The 23365-nt window shown below is 41.7% G+C and overlaps 1 protein-coding gene across 2 annotated transcripts in view; it reads left to right on the forward strand.

The window, feature by feature from the left end:
* The window catches only part of ctnnd2b (catenin (cadherin-associated protein), delta 2b), a 114762-nt gene that overhangs the window by 34200 nt on the left and 57197 nt on the right, over window positions 1–23365 (forward strand). For both annotated transcript variants that reach the window (XM_028426998.1, XM_028426999.1), the window contains exon 3: window positions 6305–6417. In XM_028426998.1, the coding sequence (XP_028282799.1) occupies window positions 6305–6417 (113 nt within the window). The remainder of the gene's footprint in view (window positions 1–6304; window positions 6418–23365) is intronic.

Below are 23365 nucleotides of genomic sequence, written 5' to 3' on the forward strand. Positions count from 1 at the left end.
TATGTGTGTGTAAAACAGCACAGTGGTTGAAGTGAGTGTCTGCTATGGGATGAACAGTTAAGCAGCATCTGGGGAGAGCTACATCTTTTTGAATCTCTGTAGTTTTCCTCTTCTTTATGCCATTGATTCATCCTTCACCCTGCTCCCCACTGGCATTTATCGCTCTGTCACACCACACCTTCTCATGCTGGCTTGTCTTCCATCTGCCTCCGGGACAACTTTGTTACCGACTGGATGTGTACTTAATAATTTTCGATCCTAAAACAATAGCTCTAGACAGCAGCAGCAGTCGACGTGACATTTTCTCATCGAACAGGCCCCTCCTTGTCTAAAACATCTAAATGCCAGGCGGACACCACGGGGCACAATTAGACCACTTTACACTGGAGAGAGAGAGAGAGAGAGAGGGGGATATAAGTACGACTAAGACGCACACACATATACACACAATCCAAATTTTTCACCCTGTGCAGCCAACCACTGTCTTGCAGTCATTTATTTTACTTTATTAATTGCGTTAATGGGGTGTTCAGGGGCCAGCGGTGTCCTGTAGGCTAGTGGCTATGCTCTGCCAGCCTTCCCTCTGTCTCCATTAAAGGGCTCGGATTGGAGCTGAATCTTTATTAATGCAATCAGTTGACAAGTTGATTGTTGAACCTGGTCATTAGGACATAGTTAATTGTTGTCCTTTTCTTTTAATTGCTTATCAAGCTATGATTGCTCATGCAGACAAACACTGTCACACACACACACAGAGTAGAACCCTCTCTAAGAGGACCACCTCCACTAAAATAATAGTGGTGTAACAACAATATGGCTACGAAATATATAATGTGTAATATAATATGATCAGTTAACCTGTTTCCCCAGCTGATTGAATACACAGGCAACAAAACAAACAAAACAAACAAAAGAAGCAATTTCAATATGTTAATGTTGTTTTTCATGTGATGTTTTCCATCAAGATAATTGTTGTTTTCTGTCATTTAATTACTTGACATTGAAAACATACAAGCAATTTATGTCTTAAAACAGCTGGCGTTCAATTTTACACAAATTTGCAATTAAACAAATTATACTGGCTAAAAAAAGTTTTTTCCCGTAAAGTTTACTTCACATTAAAATGAGAACAAAGCTGATGTGATACAGGGCTGATCATCATTTACATCCTCTTGCTGGTCAACATAGCTAGCATCTTCCTGTTATTTTATGAGGAGAGTGAGAGAGTAGTAGGTAGAAGGTTGGACCGTCACCACGGTAACCATGAAAATAATGGAGAAGCTTGTATGTTAGTTTTCCTCATCATATTTACTTGCATCTGTTTTAAGCTAAACCTTGATATATTTGTAATTCTAATAAACATATCTGGAATGGGACACACTTTTAAAAACAAATAGAAGCCTGACGCAAACCTCCTGGGTGTAATTACATCCACATCCAGCTCTAACCTGAGTTATTTTTGACCATTGAACAGACAGATGGTTTATCCAATGACCTGTAACGTATTTTTTTCCCAAGCTTCCTCAAAGGACAGCTCTCCAGATGGTGTTCTGTAACAAACCACAGGTCTTTAGAATGGTGAAGAAAACAAAACGTCCTGCTTACTGACACTCCCTGTTGATGAGAGGGGTCAGGGGAGGAGAGCCAGTCTTCACCAGCCTTTCTTGACATCATCTGTGCATCACTTTAATCTCCAAACCTGCACTCCTTTACACTGGTGTAGGACAATGTAACTCCAACAACAAGACCCAGTGTAATCTGAACCAATCCAAATTTGAATAAAGAAATGTGTGAGTTTTGCATGTGCATAATGTATTTGCTGTGACATTGTGATTGGGGAAGTAAGTGCTACTCAGAGAGAGGGAGACAGGAGGAGGAGAACTCAGGAACACTGAGGACTTTCTTGCTAGTTTTTCTTGTTTGCTTTTGGGAGCCATGGGTTCACATTTTGAGTCAGATTGCATTTGGGTAAGATATGGTGTGCATTCTTGTTTTACATGTGGGACCTAGTATGGTATTTAAAGTAGGATAAAGTAGTTAAGAAGGTAAATGGAATCTTAAACTACAGCTACACAGCTACACTCGGACAGATGAGGGATGCTAAATATGATAGCATCCTCTATTTTACACACTCCAGCTGAATAGTTATTCGGCCGAAAGTCCAAAACAACAACATGTGAGGACAATTTGTGTGTCTTTGTGTTGAAACTGTGGTCCCCCCTCGTATTATTCTGACATCCAGTCTCAGGCCATAGAACTTCACTGAGGCAGAACACGGTGTGTGTGTGTGCGTGTCAGTGTGTATAGGCATGTCTGTGTATAGGCATGAGTCTAAAGTGTGTGTGTGTGCTTCCCTCCATCTTTAGTCTGTCTTGCCTCTCCCTCCTTCTCCCAAAGTCCCTCCTTGCTTTTCAGTGATGGTGGATATAGGGAGGGGGTTGCAGATGGTCAGAGAGAAAGAGAATCAGAGAGAGAGAGAGAGAGAGAGAGAGAGAGAGGCAGAGAGTGACTGGCGAACGGCGGGCTTTTTTGGCAGGGTCGGCCAGTGGGAGGGCCCATTGTGATGCAACGTTGCATAAATAATGCCACGGGGCTTCTAAATGCTCCGTTGCCATGGGGACCTTTGTGCCTCACTGAGCACTCTGTGTGTGTGTGTGTGTGTGTGTGTGTGTGCTTCTTGGCCCCTGAGGAGAGAAAAAAGAGACACAGACATATAGAGACACACAGAGAGAGAGAGGGGGCTGAGTTGCAGTCAGCTCAAGTGACACTTGTGGTCTCTCTCTCTCTCACTCTCTTTCTCTGTCCCTCTATTGCTTGCTGTGTCCTGACCCAGGACAGATGAGTGTTTGAAGGAGGGAGAAGGAGCATTGTTGTTGCTTTTCTTTTTTGACCAGAGGGGACCAAAGAAATGTGGGATACTTTGTGATTTTTATTTTTTTTTATGTCTCTGTGTAAAGTATGGTCCATGTGAAGGTACGTGTTTTCACCTTTTACATATATATTTCTTCAGAGTTTCCCCCTGTTTCTATTCTTTCTCTTTAGCATTCCCTCTGAATAAATTCCATCATGGTCCTTGCCTCTTCCCCTGCAGTAACAGGTGTCTGCCTGTCAGCCCCCCTAGAAAAATGGAGGGAGCAGAGATCGGAGGGGCGAGCAGGGAGCCATGGCTTTTGTTTGGCTGTTTTTCTGAATTCTCATGGCTCGTCATCAAGCTAGTTAGTCCGCCTTTTAATAGATGCTAAACAACCACAACACACTTCATCTTTTCTTCATCTGAAACACTGGAAGTAGGTTTCTTTATTCTCTGTTTTCCTCCCTCTTGAGAGACCGTTCAGATTGATCTGGCTGCGGAAAAGTCTGATCACACAGGGGCGAAAGCATCTTAGAGATGTAAATAAGAAATAAAGCTTTTTACTGTCTCTATAAGCAGCGGTTAGTTGTGTGAACCCCAGAGGATTGCAGCTTTTTCATCTTTAAATCAGCCTTTCAATAAAGACATCATAGATGTTGAAATCATTAGTGGGTCTGGTGGGAAAATTGATGATTGATTTTATACTGCTAAGAAGTTGTTAGAAGATGGAAGATTTTTATGCATTTGAAATATAATTTATTACCAGCACAGGTGACCCCCCCCCCCCCACCCCCCAACTATTTCTGTTAAGCAGCATATTTTTATCCTCTTTGTGGTACAAACACGAACATGTATGATCAGGTTACAGTTGTGTAAACAGTGAAGACTCATGCATGCGTGTATGGTCCCACAGGCTTCACAGCAGTGTGATTTTTAACATCAACAGAAGTTTGCGTGCAGAACATGTATGCATGAAACTGTGTCATGAAGTCAATGGGAAGCTTTACATAACGCCTGGCACTGATCTATACTGCATATCCACTGTATGACGCAGCAGCGAGCTACTGTATGTGTGCAGTGCAGAATCGATGCATTTGCCTGCATCCACGCTTGCATGTGAATGGGTGGCATGTTTTCACATACTTGCGGCGTGCCTTTGTGCGAGCCCATTTTCCATTACTAAAGAGAAGATGGTGTGTAATTACAGTGAAATTAGCGATTTGATTTGTGAACTTATTACTTTTATGATTCATTATAATCAAATTGTATCAGCATGGTGGGCAGAGCCGCCTCAGGCATCATCTTCAGTGTTTAAGCTCCCACAGACCAGCGCTCCGCACCACCATCAGCAGCGCCAGGACCAGTAAATACACATTGTAGAAATGCTAAACATGGCATTATTGATACTTCTTGCTCGTGCTGAGGTTATTCTAAATGATACATGAATGTGGTTTGGTGTGTGTGGTGTGCAGTCATCATCTGAGAACAATAGAGTTCACAAAGTCTGCTTCTTTTGTTGTAATGACAGGTTTAAATGATAGATATAAACGCTGTATAATGCATGCACTGTGTAGTATGTGTCACTTTCTGGTGAGCTCAAACTACCAACTCTTTATTCAGCTGCTAGCTTAGGAGCAGTGATTGATCTGATATTGTGATTATGTCACTTTTATCATCTGGAAACAAACCAAAAACATGTCGGAAAGTCACAACTTGATATTTAAATCATACCCTCTATATCAGCTGCTGCAGTGCATGTAAGGTTCGGTGTGTGTTCCACCTTCAAACAATCTACAATCCCATTGGATTATTGTTATTGTTGTGTTTCTGTTCAAACTGGTAAAATCAGTTATGTCTAATCAGCTGTAATGATCGCAGCAGCAAACACACAAATACTGTAATCAGCTGCTGGTTTGTTTGCACATCAGGTAATTAGTGGTTATTCATCACACAATACTTAAGTGTAAAAACAATGAGTCAAGAAGTACCCAAACAAATGAATCCTAAACTGTATAAACATGTTACACCAATTAATTGATTTCACAGAAATGAATGTGTTTTGGCAACACACTGCTAACAGCTAGCAGGTCGCTATCATGTTTTTATATCATCATCTGGGCTGCTCTAGCTCTAGCTTTGATTGATATACTGCTCCTGACACCTACTGAAGTGTTGGTTGGATGATGCCCTAAAGCAGAACTAAGGCTTCCATTGTCTGTCCATTATGCTAATGAAGTCTCTAATGTCAAAACTACTCATCCGAAAGTGCCACATTATGTCTTGTGTGACCTTCAAGGTTTTGATAAACATGAAATTTAAACATCTACTCAAACGTTTTCCTGAAGAGACCAACGCAAACACTATTTGTGGCTGGACTGAGCTGTGCATCATCCTGTTGCAGTTTGTTTTCCTCCTCCTCCTCCTGCAGTGGTTTAATGGAGCTCATTGGGAGAACCAGTGTCACCAGCTGTTTATCTCTGTGACCACTTTCCTTTATTCGCGTAACAGCAGGGGATGGAAATGAACACTCATCTGCTTCGAAATGGCACAAAACCTGGATGTAAATTACCTCACGGGGAGACTCTATGCTTTTCAAACCACAACAGTTTCTCATGTGTGCACAGCTTTTACTTGGCGTGTAGACCATTTCAATCTTTCCTCAGTTCTTCTGTGGATTCATGCTCATCTTGTCTTTTAATGTCATCCCAGTCTGACTTGCTGTTAAGATCAGGTCCCCGCAGGGGGTCATACCATCTGCTGCTGGACTTCGTCATGTCGCTGAAGACATGACTTTAGCTGTGTGGTTGGGGTGGTTATCATGCTGGGGGGTGAACCAATCAGATGTCTCCTCCCTGATGGCACTTTAGCCGAGCACCGTATACAGAATCCGATTAACCAGGAAGTGTTTCTGCATGGGGTGCTGCACCACAACTAGAGATTGAGTCTTTAACTGGGGTGATGGGACTGACAGCCTTTTTTTTATCACTCCCAGCAAATGGTAACAGCAGGATATACATCCATACGGTGTCAGCGCATAGATGATTTGTCAGGAGAGCATTAGACTAATGCTTTCATATGAACCTGGCACTGTATGTCAGAAAATAACAAATATCTTTTTCCCCAAAAACCAACAAACCTTCATCTGCTCCGCCGGTTTCTCAGCTGCAGAATAGCAAATGTCACATTTGTGACGGCTTTAGTTTGGTGTCACAGTTTTGCAACATGTCAAACTCTTCTCAGTGAATATCTGGCAGTGAGAATGTGGCAGACACTCAATGATATCTGGCTTGTTTTTTTCCCTCACCACAGACTGCAGAGTCCATTTCACAACAATTAAAAATGTGTCAGAGACAATGGAGCCAAAATAATGTTCAGGATGACTGTAAATGTGGCAGTAAATAAATAGACAGATTGCTTTGACACATTCTCTCTCTCTCTCTCTTTTCTTTCCAGGAGTTGCAGTTTGAACGTCTGACCAGGGAGCTGGAAGCTGAACGACAGATTGTTGCCAGTCAGCTGGAGAGATGCAAGCTTGGCTCTGAGACCGGAAGCATGACTAGCATCAGGTGTGTGCATGTGTGTGTGTAACACCTGTCAGATCCTGTTTACTCTACCTTTGTGTGTGTGTGTGTGTCAGCTGTGCTCTTGCAGGTGACTGGCTTTACAGCTGGTCACATTCATGGTACACTCCTTGATTTGTGTCCAAAATGTGTCAGGCTTTGAAGCGAAACAACACAGGTCAGAAAATTCATTGCTCTGCTTTTGACAGAGAGATGTTCCTGCATTTGTCTTGTGCACCGGATCAATATAACTATATAGTTTTTTTGTCTCCATACTTGTTTGGGCAGAGTTTACTTGTTATGTGATGTTTCTGCTGTACATATCGCCTGTTATGTTTTAGTTGTTGAAAAGGATACATGGAATGGAACAGCAACAGAGACATATATTTGACAGTGACATATGTCTAATTATAAATCTGGATACCACAAAGAAATTTTAGCATTTGAGCTTATATTTCTAACAAACTAACCAATTATAGTCCAACATTTTTTTCTACTTCTGAGCAATGTTTTGGTTCTTCGCAACTCAGAATTATTGGCTGCTAAATGCTACTGTGTGCTCTCCAGCTATAGTTGCTCACTTCAGTGTAGCCGCCTCCTAACGGATAGAAATGATGTTGAGATGGAGCCAAAACTATTTAAAGTGCAAGCCATAAAACCAAAACAATGTGCTAAAAGAAGCTAAAAACCTCCTTAAAAAAACTCTCTGGTGATCATTTTCTGTAGGTTTCATCGCTGTAACTTCAGTGGTCCTAAAATATTGATTAGTGTAGTGTCAAAATACGTCAGTTAGCACATGGCTAATAATGCAAGCTAAGTAACAAGGTTATCTTATACTAAGATAAACACAAAAATGTCCAATCTGGTTGTTTAACAAAGCTCTCTGCACATTACCTACGCATTGCTCCTTTAATCTGAGAAGTGTGTGAGAAAAGGATCCTTCTTACCTGCAAGGATTTGAACTTTAAAGCAATTTAATGCTAAGTTGAGACATAGTTTAAAGACTCTTAATGTACATTTAATGTTATTGTGACATGACTAATGATCAAAAGCTGCAAAAAAGATATCTCGACTCACACAGTGGCAGCTAAGTCACATTATTTTCCAGGATTATTGTGCCATCTCTGTCAGTATTATGTTGATCAAAGCAGCTGCTTATTGTAGTCTAAATGCATTTTGGCTCTAGATTGATGGCACCGAAAACAAACCCTTATCTTTGCTAATGTAACAGTTTTATTGTCCATTCAAACAGCAACTGCTTTTCACACACACACAAAAAAATGAAACAATGTGCAGCTGTCGCTGGAATGTATTGTGCTTTCAGGACCTTCGTGCTTTTTTTTTGTCGTGAAAGGGGGAAAAGTGTACACAATGTGAAGCGACTGTTGTATTATCTGCCGCTGATTGAGTTTGGACTTGAGCCTCGTCTCCGTTATGAAGCCAACAAATGCATTCTACACATTCCATACTGGTCCCAATGTGAAAGCGCCACTCCTGACACAATAGTGGTAATACACTTAGCCTGCCTCTCAGGACAGTGTAACACGATTAAAGGCCTCTGTATCACTCCTGCTCCCATACACGTACATAAATAGACACACACACAATCCATCATCTTTTCTCCTCTTTGATTCTGTTAAGCGAGCGGGGATTCCGTCCGTCTCAAACTAATTACTCATCTGCCTGTATTGTAATTCTCATTTCAATTTGAGGGGTGGACCAACAAAGAGCAGAAAGATGGTCTAAAACCGATTCATTCACGAGTCTAATTAACCGCTGCATGTGTTTAGCTCTTCAACGCTGTCACAGGGCTGCGGTGAGGGCTTCGATTTAAAAAAACAACAGTGTGCAACATGGGATAGGGGAGGTGTGGAGTCCAAAAGAAATAATAAAAAAAAAACCTGTCTTCCACTTCATCAGCCAGCTGCACACAGATGGAATAAATGCTGCCATCTTGCTAACTGGATTAGATGAGTTTATTATTTAGTGAGGGTGTCCTGTGGATTACACGGTCTTCCGTAGCTTTTTATAGGCCATCCACTTTGTTTGACTTAGAGGTAATTACTAAATGGACAAATGGTTTGGCAAAACACACACAAGTCCAACCAAGGCAATATGCTGGAGGTTCATAGCGCCTAAAGCGTGTAGGATTTATTGTTCAATTACCTCTGAAACGTTAGTACAGCTGCAGTTCTGAATAGTTTTATTCATCGCTGCTTGTCCAAGGAAAACAGAGGGGCTGACATGTACTGTAATCTGTAGATACAATACACGGGTAGGAATTTATCTTGGTAGCATTTGCGTAAGCCAAAAGCTTACATTTCGTTTCAGTAGCTTGATACAAGTAAATGACTTTCAGTTTCTTTTTAAATTGATGCCTAATTTACGTATATTAACGGTCTGTTACAGGAGGCAGGCTTTCTTTAGAGTGTATTAGCTGTCTTTGCATTTAATCATCCAAATGGCCAAGAATTATCAACTCTATCACCACTCCCATCTCTCTCTCACTGACTAATAAAACAGAATATTCAACATATCATTTGGAAGATAATTCTATCCAAATCCAGTTATTCTGTAAACTCATCAAAATGTGTGGAAGTGCTCAAGTTGGTAAGCTGAATTAGTGTTTGCATGACAAACCCTTCACAGACTTATTGTCTCTCCTGAAGAAGCAGCTCCAGTTTCTAAACCACCAACTTCATAGACTGAGGCACTGCAGATATAATATGACCAGTGGTGATATGACCAGGGACGGTACAATGGCTGTGTGTCATTTTCAGACGCCTTGGCCAGATGGCTGCCAAAGATAGAAAAGTACCAGGATAATAGAGGCTGGGGCTGTGTGTGTGTGTGTGTGTGGCTGTGTTCAGGAGTGGCCTTTCGTAGGCTTATATCCAGTGTGAACTTCACATTTGGAAAGTTGAGACCAATCTTCTTGTGGTTCTATGTAAGGTGCCCTTTGGTTTTGAGTGTAATTGTCCTGAATGTTATGCTTTAATTTCTCTATTATAGAGCAATTAAAGAGGGACCTAATACAATGGAAATCTGTCTATATGAAGTCCGGTTAAGTGGCTGTCTGGGTGCTGGGCAGTTCAAAAATCTGCTCCTGTTGTGACGTTGTAGATAAAGACTTTCAGAGGTGCTAATGAGTTCTTTAGCTCTTCCTTTGTTTCCAGTCTTAATCAGTCACCACAGGTCACAGTGTCTGCCCTGGCATATGCTGCCGCTGCTGCTTTATCACTTCAAAAAGCACAAATCCACTGTGTGTGTGTGTGTGTGTGTGTGTGTGTGTGTGTGTGTGTGTGTGTGTGTGTGCGTGCGTGCGTGTTACTCTATCTTACTCTAACAAAGAAAAGTGTGACCTATGTTGCTTCATCATTTTAAAGGACCATTCCGCCTCAAATGTCACAGCTACAAGTGATACTGTGTCAGCTTTGGCTTTAAGTGGAACAATAGAGGGGAATGAGCTAATACTTTGATACTGGTTGTATTGCACTCATTAAAGCACCGTTCTCACTAAGCAGTTAAAGAATGAATGCTGGGTATTTATTATAACCATATTGTTCTCAATATTTAATTAACCAGTGCAACATGTGTTTTGCAATTTTCTCAACTGGTGTACATTAAACAAATTAAACAGCTAAAATGTCTAATTCCTGAGCTGTTTCCAAGCTAGCCAAGCTTCTTTCTTGCCAACTTTCACAGATTTGTTTGCCTGAGGGACAGCCTCTCTCTCTCTCTCTCTCACTTCTCCTCGGCTTCTTTTGTTTTTCCATTAGCCTCAGAGTTACTTTATATTCTGTGATCTGATTAGCCCTTTTTTGTTGTTGTTGTCCGCTCTCCTTTTTTTGCTTTAGCTGTCTGCTTGCATTTCCCTCTCCATCTTGACCTCTTTTCAAGCTGTCAGGTGTCTTTCTAAAGCAGACAGCGGCCTTGGTTTTGCTGGAGCAGTACAGTACAGGAGTTGTTATTTTGAGCCCCGTAGTGGTTCTCAGTTGGTTGGTTTGGTTGAACAAAATGAAAACACATTCACCAGAAGATGCAGACCTTGCTCAGAGCATGGTTTTGGTGGTGGGTAGACTCTGATCTCCATCTCGGCTACATCATAGTCAGGAAACACTCAAGGATACAAGAGTAGGTGTACCTCCCACAGCCTACTGTTTACCTGCTCTCTGGCTAAAGTCCTTTTATCTAAGCATCCAAGTGGACCTCTCAGTGAACACACACCCAGCAGCTTGAGATATCTGCCATGGCATCTCTGTGGATATAGCCACCTCCCTGGCTAGGCTGTTTGACCGTGCATATTTGCAACATTTGTCTGGGAATCAGATGCGCGGCTGCTTCCTTGCCTGGCTGTGTGTATGTGTGAGCGCATGCATAAGCATTGGCTGTAGCCACAGCACCCGTCGAGACCCACCACCACCACCGTCTGGCGAGAAAATGTGACCCGTCTTGCGAGCCCAGTGAGGGCCCATTACCCAGAAGCTGTCAGGGCTCTCGGCTGCCAGCTCCTTCCCAGTCTCACAGCACTGCGGCTCGCCCCGCAGCACAAATGCACCAACAGAGATGTTTGCAGAGCGATGCTGCTTCACCGAGACGCACTGCCTGTTTTTATTACATTTAAAGGGAAAGGTCCATAATGGACCTGAAGAAGAAGAATGCATTATCAGACCTGTCAGACAAACAAACGCACACGCTGGTCTATTTAGTGGATTAAATATTATCATGCCTTCCATTCGAGTCTGGCAACACTGATGCCAAAGTGCTATCAGCTTCATAGGGGGACGCTTCCTTACAATCTCTCTGTACGTCACTCAGGTCTGAGTGAGACCCCCGTGGGTTGAACAAGAATGGTTCAGTCCAGTCAGTATCCTATGCCAGCTATGGCCATGTTGATGACAAAGAGAGGTGCTCAGATTGGTTGAAGTCATGATAAAATGGTTCATCCAACCCCATCAATAGTTAATGCCCATCCTAAACAGTTTCCAAGGGTAATGTCAAGGACTGTTCCAGTCTAACGTCTGAGTTCGCTTGTGGTACAGTAGAGAGGGTTTCTATTAAAGACAAAGAGAGACAAATCACCTGAGACTTTAACACCCCATCTGTTATTTAGCCATTCACTTTTTAACCCTTTTTTCAAATCTGAATGTCGTCTATTTCTGTGTCTACTAACATTCAAATTCCACATTGCTGTGCTAAGCTTATGTATACAAATTCCATTGTTCTAACAGAAAGCACATTCACACATTCATATGGTTCATGCATAGTGTTTAAACATTCAGTTTTCAAAAGAAGCTGTGCTTTATTACATCAGGCTGAGTCATAAAAGACTCCTACATGCGCATTAAGAAGTGTTTTTCATATAGTTATTGTAGATGTTTGAGCTGCAGACCTAAGTACTTTCGAAGCATGAAAGAATGTTGTGATTAACAGGGTGACTTAGGGAGGTAGGAAAAAAAGAGGCAGCTGTAGCAGCATGGCTCTGACAGCTCTACTTGTAGCTTCATGTTACTGCTGTAATTATACACAGACCGTGCTTTATAGAGGACCTGTCACGTAAGACATTATTGAAAAATGAAGAAGAAGAAAGTGGAAATAAAGAACGTCTACAGATCTTGCTTTATTGTGTACAAGTCAACTAAGCTTGCTGTTTTCTCTCATCACAATGCACTGCTTAGTTGAAGAGGCTTTTGTTTGCATCACCTGTTGCATCACGATTTAAAATAACAAATGGTGCTTTAAACACACATTAACACACAATGGGGAAAAAAAGCTGCTCTTATACATGAATCAATATCGCAGCCACACAACTGTCCTGTGTGCACAGGTCACAGGGACCCTCTACATGACATCAGCTTTTCATGTGTCATTTTACAGTGGTAGGGCAACGGATAGACGAAAGTAGTCATCATCAAAAAATAACAGCCTGTCATCACAAGGGTAAGTTTGCAATTTTGGCACCTTTGTATGGGTGTATGAATATTGTCACCATGCAAAGAAAATGGAGGATATGCTTGTCACAGATGGAACATTTTTGCCTTAAAAAAATGTTGTAGGTTAAAGCACCTCAGTGAAGTCCAGACTCTCATTTTGTATGGTCATTTTGGACTTTTTTATGTTAAAATGACATTTTAGTAACTGCAAATGTATTTTTTCCCTTCAATATAGTATGTATTTGTTTATTTGGAAAGACATCTTAGACTTCTTTTCTTAATCATGCCCATGAACTGCATCATCTGAAATCACATTACATGCTCCTCTCTAAATGCCATCAATGAAATGCAGACAGACTTTTAGTTAAAGGCCACTACCTCTCAGCCAGTGTCCCTGAATGCTGAGTACTAGTCAGCTGAAATTTCTGGTGAACTTTTTTAAAAAGAGAGAAAAAGGCTCTAAAAGTTTTGATTGAATAAAATAAAGAAAAAAAATAAATAACCACAGACAGTCACAACATTGTAGATGTATTTATTTCTGCCTGACATCAAAGGGCTTTCATATTGTACCCATGCTTTTATGAGCTGAGAAATGTGGAAATATATTGATTGTAATGGTGGTAATAACGTTGATGATGATGACGACAAAGGTGATGAGGATGTTAATTTTTAAACCCGCATTGATCCGGAGAAGGCTGCCTGCTTGATGATGACAGCGGCGGACTCGTCCCTGTGTTCCTGCTATTGATCTGAGAGGGAGAGGAAATAGGAAGGAGGGGTGCAGGTTACATTTTAAACACTGGTGTTTGGCGTGATCCATACTGAACTCTACGTATTGATCTGATGGACTGTGGAGGGAAGGAGAAGGTCAGGATGGTGTAGCCTCTCCCAGTTGATGAAGGGGGAAGGAGTTGGAAAAGAGAGAGTGACAGGAGCGAGTGTCATTGTTGGGTTGAACTCTGGAACAGAACGTTTTTCTGTCTGAAAATTATGTTCCCTTTTGGTTATACATATTTGTACAGTAAGTTGTTCAGAAAAAAAAGAATTTCCAAGCTGTTACAAATATGTGACGAGCGAGGAGGTCTGGCTGTTTGAAACAAAACAGAGCTTGAAGGCCTGCGGGAGAGAAACGCAGAGTGGAAAAAAAAGAGGACAGAGGGATGAAAAGAGGACAGAGGAGGAAACATGGATGCAAAGGGAGAAGGAGGAAGGAGGGGGAGAGGAGGAATGGATGAGGGGGGTGTGAGGGAATTACAAGATGAGCCAGGAGGCAAGAAAAGGAGGGGGGAGGGGTTGGTGGTGGGGGGTACATTCTCATGTTAAGCCCCTTTAACCTGCCGCCCTGCTAATGCACGCAAACACACACTGAGTTAGCATGAGTCACTTGGAGACCCAGACACTCTTAATAAGACTAATATCCTCCACCAACACAGACGGGCTCTGTCTGTCACACTGTGGGTTTGTGTGTGTGTGTGTGTGTGTGTGTGTGTGTGTGCGTTAAATAGCTCCCAGTGTTAGCACAGTCTGCGACTATATTATTGATCTGCCAGCAGAACGGCAACAGGACTGTCACGGCTAAGCTTTGGCAAAAACCTTCTTAGCCTGGCACACACAAAATAAGACGCACACACACACACACACACAGATTTCGGTTATGCAGACACACAAATACATATTCATGCTGACTTGAAAGAAGAGATGTTTTGAAATATCTAAGCTTAAATACAATCTGTGTGTGCTGGAAAAATGCAATGCAAAGCTGCCAATACTAACAAATCTAGTAAAATGTTCTTCAGAAGTGTTTAGCTTAATTGCATTAAGCATTAAGGGACGAGATATGACTTGTAATCTTGATATTGTTGATATTATCCCACAGGGATAAGCTGACAGCAGACCCAACATTCTGCTCTTAAGAACATTGTGAGGAGCATCGTCACAGTTGAACAACAGCAACATTTCAGGATATTAACATGATTCTATACCACAGAAAGGGATTAAGGCTGATGGCGTTGATTTGGTACCTTTGTTTCAGCCTGTGTGTCATCTGCGTAGTTAGAAATTATGTTCGTGTGCAGCTAATACCGGTTTCAAATACAACCACTCATGCACAATATTACTGGCAGTGAGTTGGACTCATTACCTGTGGAGGTTGGACTTATTGGTGCTGTCAAAGTGGGGAAGGGGTCTGGTTTGGGCGACCCCAGGATGGTGTCCCTGCTTTTTACAGATGATGTGGTCCTGCTGGCTTCGTCAACCTGAGACCATCAGCTCTCACTGAAACAGTTTGCAGGGGCGGGTATCAGAATCAGCACCTCTATGAGTATGGTCCTACGCTACAAGGGTGGAATGTCCTCTCGGGGTTTTGGATGACTTACTGCCTCAAGTGAAGGTGTTTAAGTATCTCATTCTTGCCATGCCTTGTCAGTCTGTTGAGGTGGTTTGGGCATGTGGTTAGGATGAACCCTTCCCCGGTGAAGTGTTCTGAGCATGTCAAACAGGGAGGAGGCCGTAAGGGCAGACCAGGACGTGGTGGAGAGATGATATCTTTCAGCTGACCTGGGAACACCTTGGCATCCCCCCGGATGAGCTGAAGGAGGAGGCTGGGGAGAGGGAGATCTAGATTTTCCTGCTTAGGCTGCTGCCCCTGCGATCCAACCCCTGATAAGCGGAAAAAAAAAAATGGATGGATGGATGCACGACATTCATGTTCATGTGACATGCTGGTAGAATACTATATGAAACCCTCTTGACAGAAGAGAGGGAATTGTCCTCCAATAGGACCACAGTTGAATTTATCACAATTTATAACAGTAAGACATGCATATTTTATCAGGTTTGACAAAGTTATACCCCTACGGTGATTTTTTGTTAATGGTTGTGCACCTGTTGAGTGTTAATATTCTGAAGTGAAACTCATAAGTGGCTCCTGCCAATTCAAACTGCTTTAGTCACGCATTCAAACACTAGGAGAGAATGAGAAAATCACCTCACTCTATGCAGACGGTGAAACTTAATTAACATAATTCCTTAAAACGCCATCATGGCTGCTTCAGAGCTGTGCACACGTGGGAGTCAGCTGCATGACTATGAGTACAAATCTGCAGCCATTTTGGCTCCAAACTGATGTTTTCCCTTAATTTAGCTTTTGGATGTCTGCCACCCAGTAAAGTGGCCTGGCTGGACCTGATCGATCCTGATAAGGAGACCTGGCACTCAGCTTGGTGTGTACAGTAGTAGCGAGTGAGTGTGCAACAGGCCAAGTCCAATTGATCTGACATCAAGCTTGCTAGAGAGGAGGTGGCCATGGCTTTGGCTTGTCACTCCGGAATGAGAGAGAAAACACATTACAGAGCTAATAAAGCTCAGACTGATTTAAATGTTTATTAGGAATACGACCAGGCAGCAGCAGAATCATGGTTACAGATTCCAAGTAAAATGGCTTGCGTCATTGTAGTCTGCACATTTTGTTCTTCTGAAACCAGAAGATGAGAGCAGATAAGAGAGCATGTCAGGGTATGTTATGTGAATGATCAGGAACACACACTGAAGTGCTCCGTCAATTATAAGACAAAACCTTCCATTCCTGCGGAGAGAAAAGCTCGGCTTTCTTTTTAATAAATGGCCTCTGAACAGTTATCCCAAAGGGAGGTTTTTTGTCAATTGACAGTCGCGCTTATTTATAGCTCTTGACAGGCTCAATATTCTGGCCCTTGATAACTAGAAAAGCATGCAGTGTGCTCGGCAGAAAAAAAGATGACTGATCATGACTGAAGAGTCACTCTCTCAGGCTCTTTGAAGTCATCCGAAGGAAGGTTCAAAGGCCCATGCAGCATGAGGAGAGGGATGTAATGCAGGCAATCACTTGTGACATTGTGTTTGTCAAAGAAATGTATCTGTCTGTGTTTTTTTAAGAAATCCCGACTGATCGGCAGTGTTGGTGCACAGATTATTTATATGCCCACAGAAGCACATGCAGCCATTAGCTCTAGGGATATTATCCATCTCTGGGCAATTCATAGTTCTGGAAAGGCTGACTGGTTTCACACAGGGAACCAACATGTCTTCCTCCTCGCTTCTCATTTAACTTCTGGCCTCAAGTCAAAATGGCCGCCTCCCACACTGGCATACTATGGAGTCAATCTGACCAATTTAGTGGGTCACAGGAGACTTCTGCTTCTCTCCCCCTCCTCCTCTTCCTCCACCTCCTCCTCCTGCGCTCTCTCTCTTTCTCTCTCTCTCTCTCTAACCATTTGTTTGGAGCATGTGGACGGGGCAACAGAAATGGTGAGACGCGCCTCATCCTGCTGTGCTTTAATCACTTGCTTCAAAGGGTCTCGTGTCTCCCTACTCTTTTGATGGCAGAGGGGTGGAAAATGAAGCTCAACTCCACCTTGCCTGAATTCCTGCACATCAGAACCAGACGGAGCATGATATCTTTTTTTTTCACCTTCACCGTCCTAGCTCCAGTTTGGCAGCTCACGCTCAGCATTTTTTTATTATTGAAAAGGAGCATAATTTCACTAAAACCTATTATCAGTTGCAGCCAGACACAGCGCTGTGCTTTCTGTTATTTTCTTTGGTGATAGGAATCTGCTGCAGCACTGCTGGAAAGCAGCATTATTATTATTTTGCAAATACACAATGTCTTCCTTTTTCCCTGCTTTTCTTTTACCTCAGTGAGAATGCATGTGCTTGAACAGACAAGCTGAGAAATCTGACTTGGTGAAATCTGTGCTGACACACGCGCATGTACAGACATCCCATGCCATATGTGTCCCCTTCTTGTCTGAGTATCAGATTTGTTTTTTTCTGCTGTGCTTCTCCTCGGCTTAAAACAAAAATAATTTCCATGTTTTTTCCCTCCTGGATCCCCTTCCACTAAATAATAAAATATGTTTGCTATTTCCTTTCGACATCACTGATATGATTGTTTATGGCTGCTGCTGGGAAACACATCTTGACAGATGGTGCTGTCGGATGTTTTCTGGCTAAGGTGCTGTTGTAAACTAGAATAAAGGCCACCGAAAGTCAGTAACTTTTTGACTATAGTCCATAATAAGCCACTGGAATTGTTGCTTTTGCTGCTTGTGGTTAGTTGCAGGCATTAAAGCTACTTGGTTTAGCTTTACAAAGCTTTCCTATTCCAATCGAGATGAACTATGCCCTCACGGACTATACAACCACACGGTGGTGCTAGAGAGGCCAGACAATTACTTAAAAAGGCATCCTGTAGTTAAAGGTAGGGTAGGAGATTTCCTTCTGATGCACTTTTTGTGTGTAACTTCTCTTTACAATCCGATATCAACCGATTAGTTCGGCAGTTTCGCTTTAAAACGAAGAATATGAATCATCTGTGGAAGCTATAAAACGCTAAAAACATCAGCCAATCCTCCGGGTGGACCCTGCGTGGCGTGTTGGCTGGTTGTCACTCTCTTCCTGCTCTGCGCGCACCAGAGAGGTACGTGCATGATGGCCGAAGTCACAGACTGGTTGGGAGGCGTGGCTTCGGGGTGAGCTCCGAGAGAAAGGGGCGTGTGTTTACTTTCAAAATCTGGCTGACTCTCACTGAGTTTTCAAAATCTCCTACCCTACCTTTAACATTATTATTTATTCAAGCTCAAGAGTCTGTTGCTGTTTACCAATCCTGTCCAGTTCACTATATTCACCAGTATAACTATGTCTGTATAAAGCGGCAACATCCGGGCCTAAAACATGAAGCCAATGCGGAAGTGTTAGGAATTACTGTTCACACTGCAGCCACTAGGTGATGGCTCCAAAAGTGAGTGATCCCCATAGACCCTCATGTTAAAATGGCCAAGCAGAAATAAACATTTGATTTTTTTTTTATATAACGTACTCCTTTTAATTGTATTAGGACTTTAAATTACAGATTATTACAGGCATGACCACTTGGAGTGACAGACGGGTGAGTCTCCAGAAGCCTCTCACATTCCTCCCACAGGACTCAAAACTGTGCTTCAGAAACCTACGAGTGACATTACAGAAGCTTTGTGAATGCTCCCCTGAGGGTGTGTATAGAGCAGTTTTTAAGAGTTTTTGTACCAGCTTCCTGTAGCTAACAGAAAAATTGACATTTATATAAAACATTTTGTACAGCTGTTGGTAGCTGCACACTCAGATGATAATAATGGTTTATAAATGTGGGACTCGCTCTTACTCCCTCTTCTCCAAAGTGGCTAAAGGTTAGGATGAGGCACAGTATAGCTCCGGGATTCAGTTCAGGACTGACTCCACCGAGGTTTAGACCTTAGATTGAGGAATTTCCCACCATCTCATTATGCCCTCCTGCCATGCATTATGCACTACATGGCCTCTCCATGAGTCACAATGTTCAGCATTCTCTCGAGGCTGTTGACATTTTCAACCCGTTCATTTCTCTCCTCTCTTGAGATATGAGATACAGCCGAGTTAGATAGTACCTGGACAAAGCAGCAACAGTTAGCTATTGTTCCGACATAATGTGTAATTAGGTAAAACTCATGTGACCGGGCAAGATAAAGCACGTAGTTACAGAGCACACCAGGGTCCTCCATCTTTTAGCACCGACTGTAATTAAAGGTCCACAATAGCTGTTCTGGGATGTGCCTGGCCTTTTTTTCCCCTGGCTGGCTAGAGGGCTGCATCACTGCCACCTATGACAACAGGAAATCCATGCCAGAGGTCCATTTTTAGTAATAGCAGCTTGTAGATTCCTCTGTACATATATAATATGCCATGTATATTTATCTGTATGATCTGTGTCAGGATGTTAAGTAAGGTTCAACGTAAATTTCTTTGATTTTGAATCGTTTGTGTAAAAGGCCAAAGCTGACACAGACACACAACTACACAGTGACGGATTCCTGTTGCAGACACATGATGTAAACACCACTTTTCAGATTTCTAGGTGAGAGCGTGAGCGTCATGGTTGTTTGTCTCTCAGTGTCTTAGCCCTGTGATCCAGGGTGTACCCAGCTTTTTGCCCACTGACAGGTGGGATAGGCTCCAGCCCTTCTGTGACCCTACAGCACAAGGCGGGTTCAGAAAATGGACGGATGGTTAAAAAACCCTCTTCGTTTGTGACCACAGACCTTTGACATTTAACAAAAACAGACCAAAAGAAACCTGAAGTGCTAAAAGTTTTCGAACTCATCTGTGCAGCTAATCAGCTATCACCCATTGAGGTGCATCACAGAGAGAGACCACCAGCTACCATCTACTTCTAACAACAACCTGTACTACTACAGGCTCCTCTCATCCACCCACTCTAATTTCATCTAATAGCTGCAGTAATAGAGTGGATTGAACCTTAAAGTGGCTAAAATCAATATTCTTATAATAACAATGTTTCAAATGGAAATGAATGCAGTGAATAGATTGTGGGTGATCACAATGTGAATGTGGTTACTCATAGTGATGATTCAGCCATCATCCCAATGGAAGCTTAGCCAACACAATTATACAGGACAATAGTCCACTATGAACCAGATGCTAATGTTATGTAATGTAATGTACATTTCTATTACAAATATAGTGGTGTATTATGCTGGTTTTGTGACTCTCCTTCCCACTGTGAGGAAAAAAAACTGCTTTTTTTGTAGCAAACTGGCTTCTTGTTAGTTTGCAGTGCTTAAGTGGATACAAGAGGATAAAACGGAGCAGGTATAACACCGGCTCATGTCCTACTAAAGGTTATATTTGGGATCATATCCTCTCTCATGTTTGTCCTCTATGCTCGCAGAAACAGAACACAGCTGATATCGCCATGGCAACACAGTTTACACAATAGATGTTTTTCATGTCTCAAAATTCCTGCTGTTATCAGCTACTTAGCTATCATATTCAGGTTTCTCATAAACAGTGTTCTGGCTTATCTGGGTTAGTGTGAATGTAATATTGTATAATAATAGCCTACACAGGATAATTCACCAATAGACGCGTATAGGCTGTGGAATAATGGGTAGTTTCATGTTTGGTAATGGATATTAAAAAAGAAACAGAGAGGGTGAATACAGTGTGATAGCTGGACAGACTCCCAGTGGGATGAATCATACAGAGACGTGTATATATATATATATATGTGTGTGTGTGTGCAGATGCTGAAGTAGTGATTTTCATTCCAGCTCAATATTTGTTGACCTATTATAAAATGAATTAATTATTTCTATATCTGTAAAGCTGCACCAGTCAATATTTAATAGGACTGTGAGTCAGATCCATGCCTGTGCTGTAGTGACATTTCAGTACAAAATGATTACAATACACTACAATTCCCATGAGCTAAAGTATTGTACAGCTTAGTATTTCTTTGTAGCAAGCTTGTTCAGCTTTAAACAAATGCTAGATGTCACATCAACTATGTTTTTTTGTCAACCATGTTGTTGATAGGCCTTAGCCTTGACCACATTTAAGTTAGCAATAATTATTAATGACATGGGTTCATGTTTTCAGCCTTCATTGTCCGGTGTTGATTAGCTTTCGCCAGCAAAAATATAAGATATAATATATGACAGAGTATAGCAGCGGAACTCACAGCAACATATTATAGTTTGCTAAAAGTGATTGTATATCACAATAATTCTGGATATGTGAATCTGGATCCCACAAACCTGACCTTTGGATAAGAAAAAACAGACAGATGGATGTATCTGATATGGAAAGCATCACAGTAGGCCTTTCTACACAATTTTGGGGGTGGGGGGTGGGGGGGGGTACGAATTAATATTAGCATCACTGTGTTATCTGGCAGAAACAGGAGACATCACTGCCAAAATGATGATTATGTGTAAAGCAAAGTCGAGCAGCAGTGATTGATGGCAGAAAAAAAAAAATGAAGGGAAGAGAATATCGATGAGGCTTTTTGGGATTAACAAAGCCAGTCCAGGCTTTTCTTCTTTTAATGTTGAAAGGAAAAAACTTTGACACATTTTGAAGATAATTCAGACTTTATTTAGAAGACTATAAGCTTTTCAAAAGTGCAGTGTCAGGAACTGTGATGAGAGTATAAATCAGAATTACGTGACGTGTGAACAAACGCAGGTAAAAGGTAACTTCAAAATGAGATGCACGGAAAATAATCAACATCCAATGTGGTTTTATTATAAAAGCCTTCCAGTTGCAGTTGTTTTTTTGTAATCTTATATCTATAATAAAGTCTTAATTTAGAGTACATTAAAAACAGCAGCATGACTTTTGAATCTGAATTAGTGTTCACAAAAGCTACGACACCATTTGTTGGTTTCCAAACTGCCTTTTTTTTTGCCTTTCTTTATGGGTGGCTCCATTATCTAACAGCTCTGTCTACATTGTGGTCAGCACAGATAACAGATAATATGCAAGGCATGAAAGTAGATGGATTATATGGATGGTGGGGGGATTTAGCAGAGCTCTCCTCTTTCTTTCTTTCTTTCTTTCAGACCATCATATTTCTTTCTCTCCCTGTCCCTTTGTATTGTATTCCCGCTTTCACTGTCCACTATGCATCTCTTTCTCTATCATATTCCTTCTCTCCATCTCTCTGCCTGCATTTCCTATACTTTCTATTCCTCCATCCTCTATTGCAGCTACCGGCATTCTACTGCCTGAGATGAGTTGGTTTTTGATTTGTAACAGTACCTATTTTTTTCTCTTAGAATAGCAGCAGAATGTCAGCTCCGTTAAACAGCTGGAAATATCAGATCAGAATGTACGACAGCGGTTGATGATTATTTGAAATTACAGAGCATTACGCTTCCCATCTGTTCTTTTATATCCATCTGAAAATAACAAGTGGAGCTTTTAACTAAGAGTGTCCTAACTGTGCTCAAGTGTTACAATAAAGAGCTTTTTGCCATACTTGCTATTTGCTTTGATTTGAATTACAGCTCAAATTGTCCTAAATTATCCTTACATCTGGTGTAAAAAGAGGTACATTTATAGAGGTTGGAAATTGTAGGAGGTGATGACAGGTGATTGGTTCATACAATCTAAAAGGGCTCAGGCTATATCTGGTGTAGTAGTTTTGTAGTTTTGTATTTGTAGTAATATTTCACCTTAATCAAGCCATGAGTACCATGAGGCTTATTTACAGTTACAGTGATAATATGCATAATTGCTGACATTTTAGCTCCTTCAAAAAAAAAGACTCTCACGCCTGACAAAACAAAACACAACAAACAAACACAAAATGTTTTTATTTTTGACTTTCACTTGATATTTTCCTATTTAATAATGTATTATTTCACAAACCGGTGTCGTTGTGCTTTTATTTTGAAAAGCACAACAACATACACCTGTTTACGGTGTCTGATAAGCGCAATTCATACATTACAAGCAGTGGTTTGTGTGTTTTGGACCCACATCAAACCACAAAACACTAAAGCAGACATCTTGTATTGGCAGAGAATAAAATATTTGTGTTTTGTGCAAAGACTGCACAGATTGGCCCTTTTTATGACCTACAGATGCAGAAATATGTGCACCTGAAATCTGTGAGTTTTGCCTATCCAAATCAATGCGGTGTCCTTTGCATGTACACACACACAAAACTAAGCCACACTGCATTATATCATTAGTGGTGATGAAGTGCCATGCTGTGGCGTGACCTGCAGCAAGCAAGCTGATCACACTGTCAATTAGTCCTCTCCTGCTCCACTAATTATACTGTCACATTCCATTGACGTAGCATAGAGATTCATTGGGGGGAAAATAACACCAGTAACTCTCTGTGTTTCCTGGGCCAAGAGGTCAATGAGCTGATTCAGATAGGGAGCACTGATTACATATACCTTGTGGCCTGGAGGAGGGAAAAACAGCTGCATGTGTGGAGACAGGAAGAGGGGAGTGAGGGGGGTGGGGGGTGTATAGCTCAGGTTGGAATGGTCATTATTTATAAGGTTGCTGATTTATTCCCAGTACCACTAGGATTGATGACAGGATCAAGGTTTTCAATACTTTTTCAACCTAACACTGGTCATATAATACAGCCAGAAATGCCACGGTAGCATTGTAGCATAGAGCTTAGCTTACCCATTTTTATGGGA

Source organism: Parambassis ranga, chromosome 17 (genome assembly GCF_900634625.1).
Source record: "Parambassis ranga chromosome 17, fParRan2.1, whole genome shotgun sequence".
Lineage (NCBI taxonomy): Eukaryota > Metazoa > Chordata > Actinopteri > Ambassidae > Parambassis > Parambassis ranga.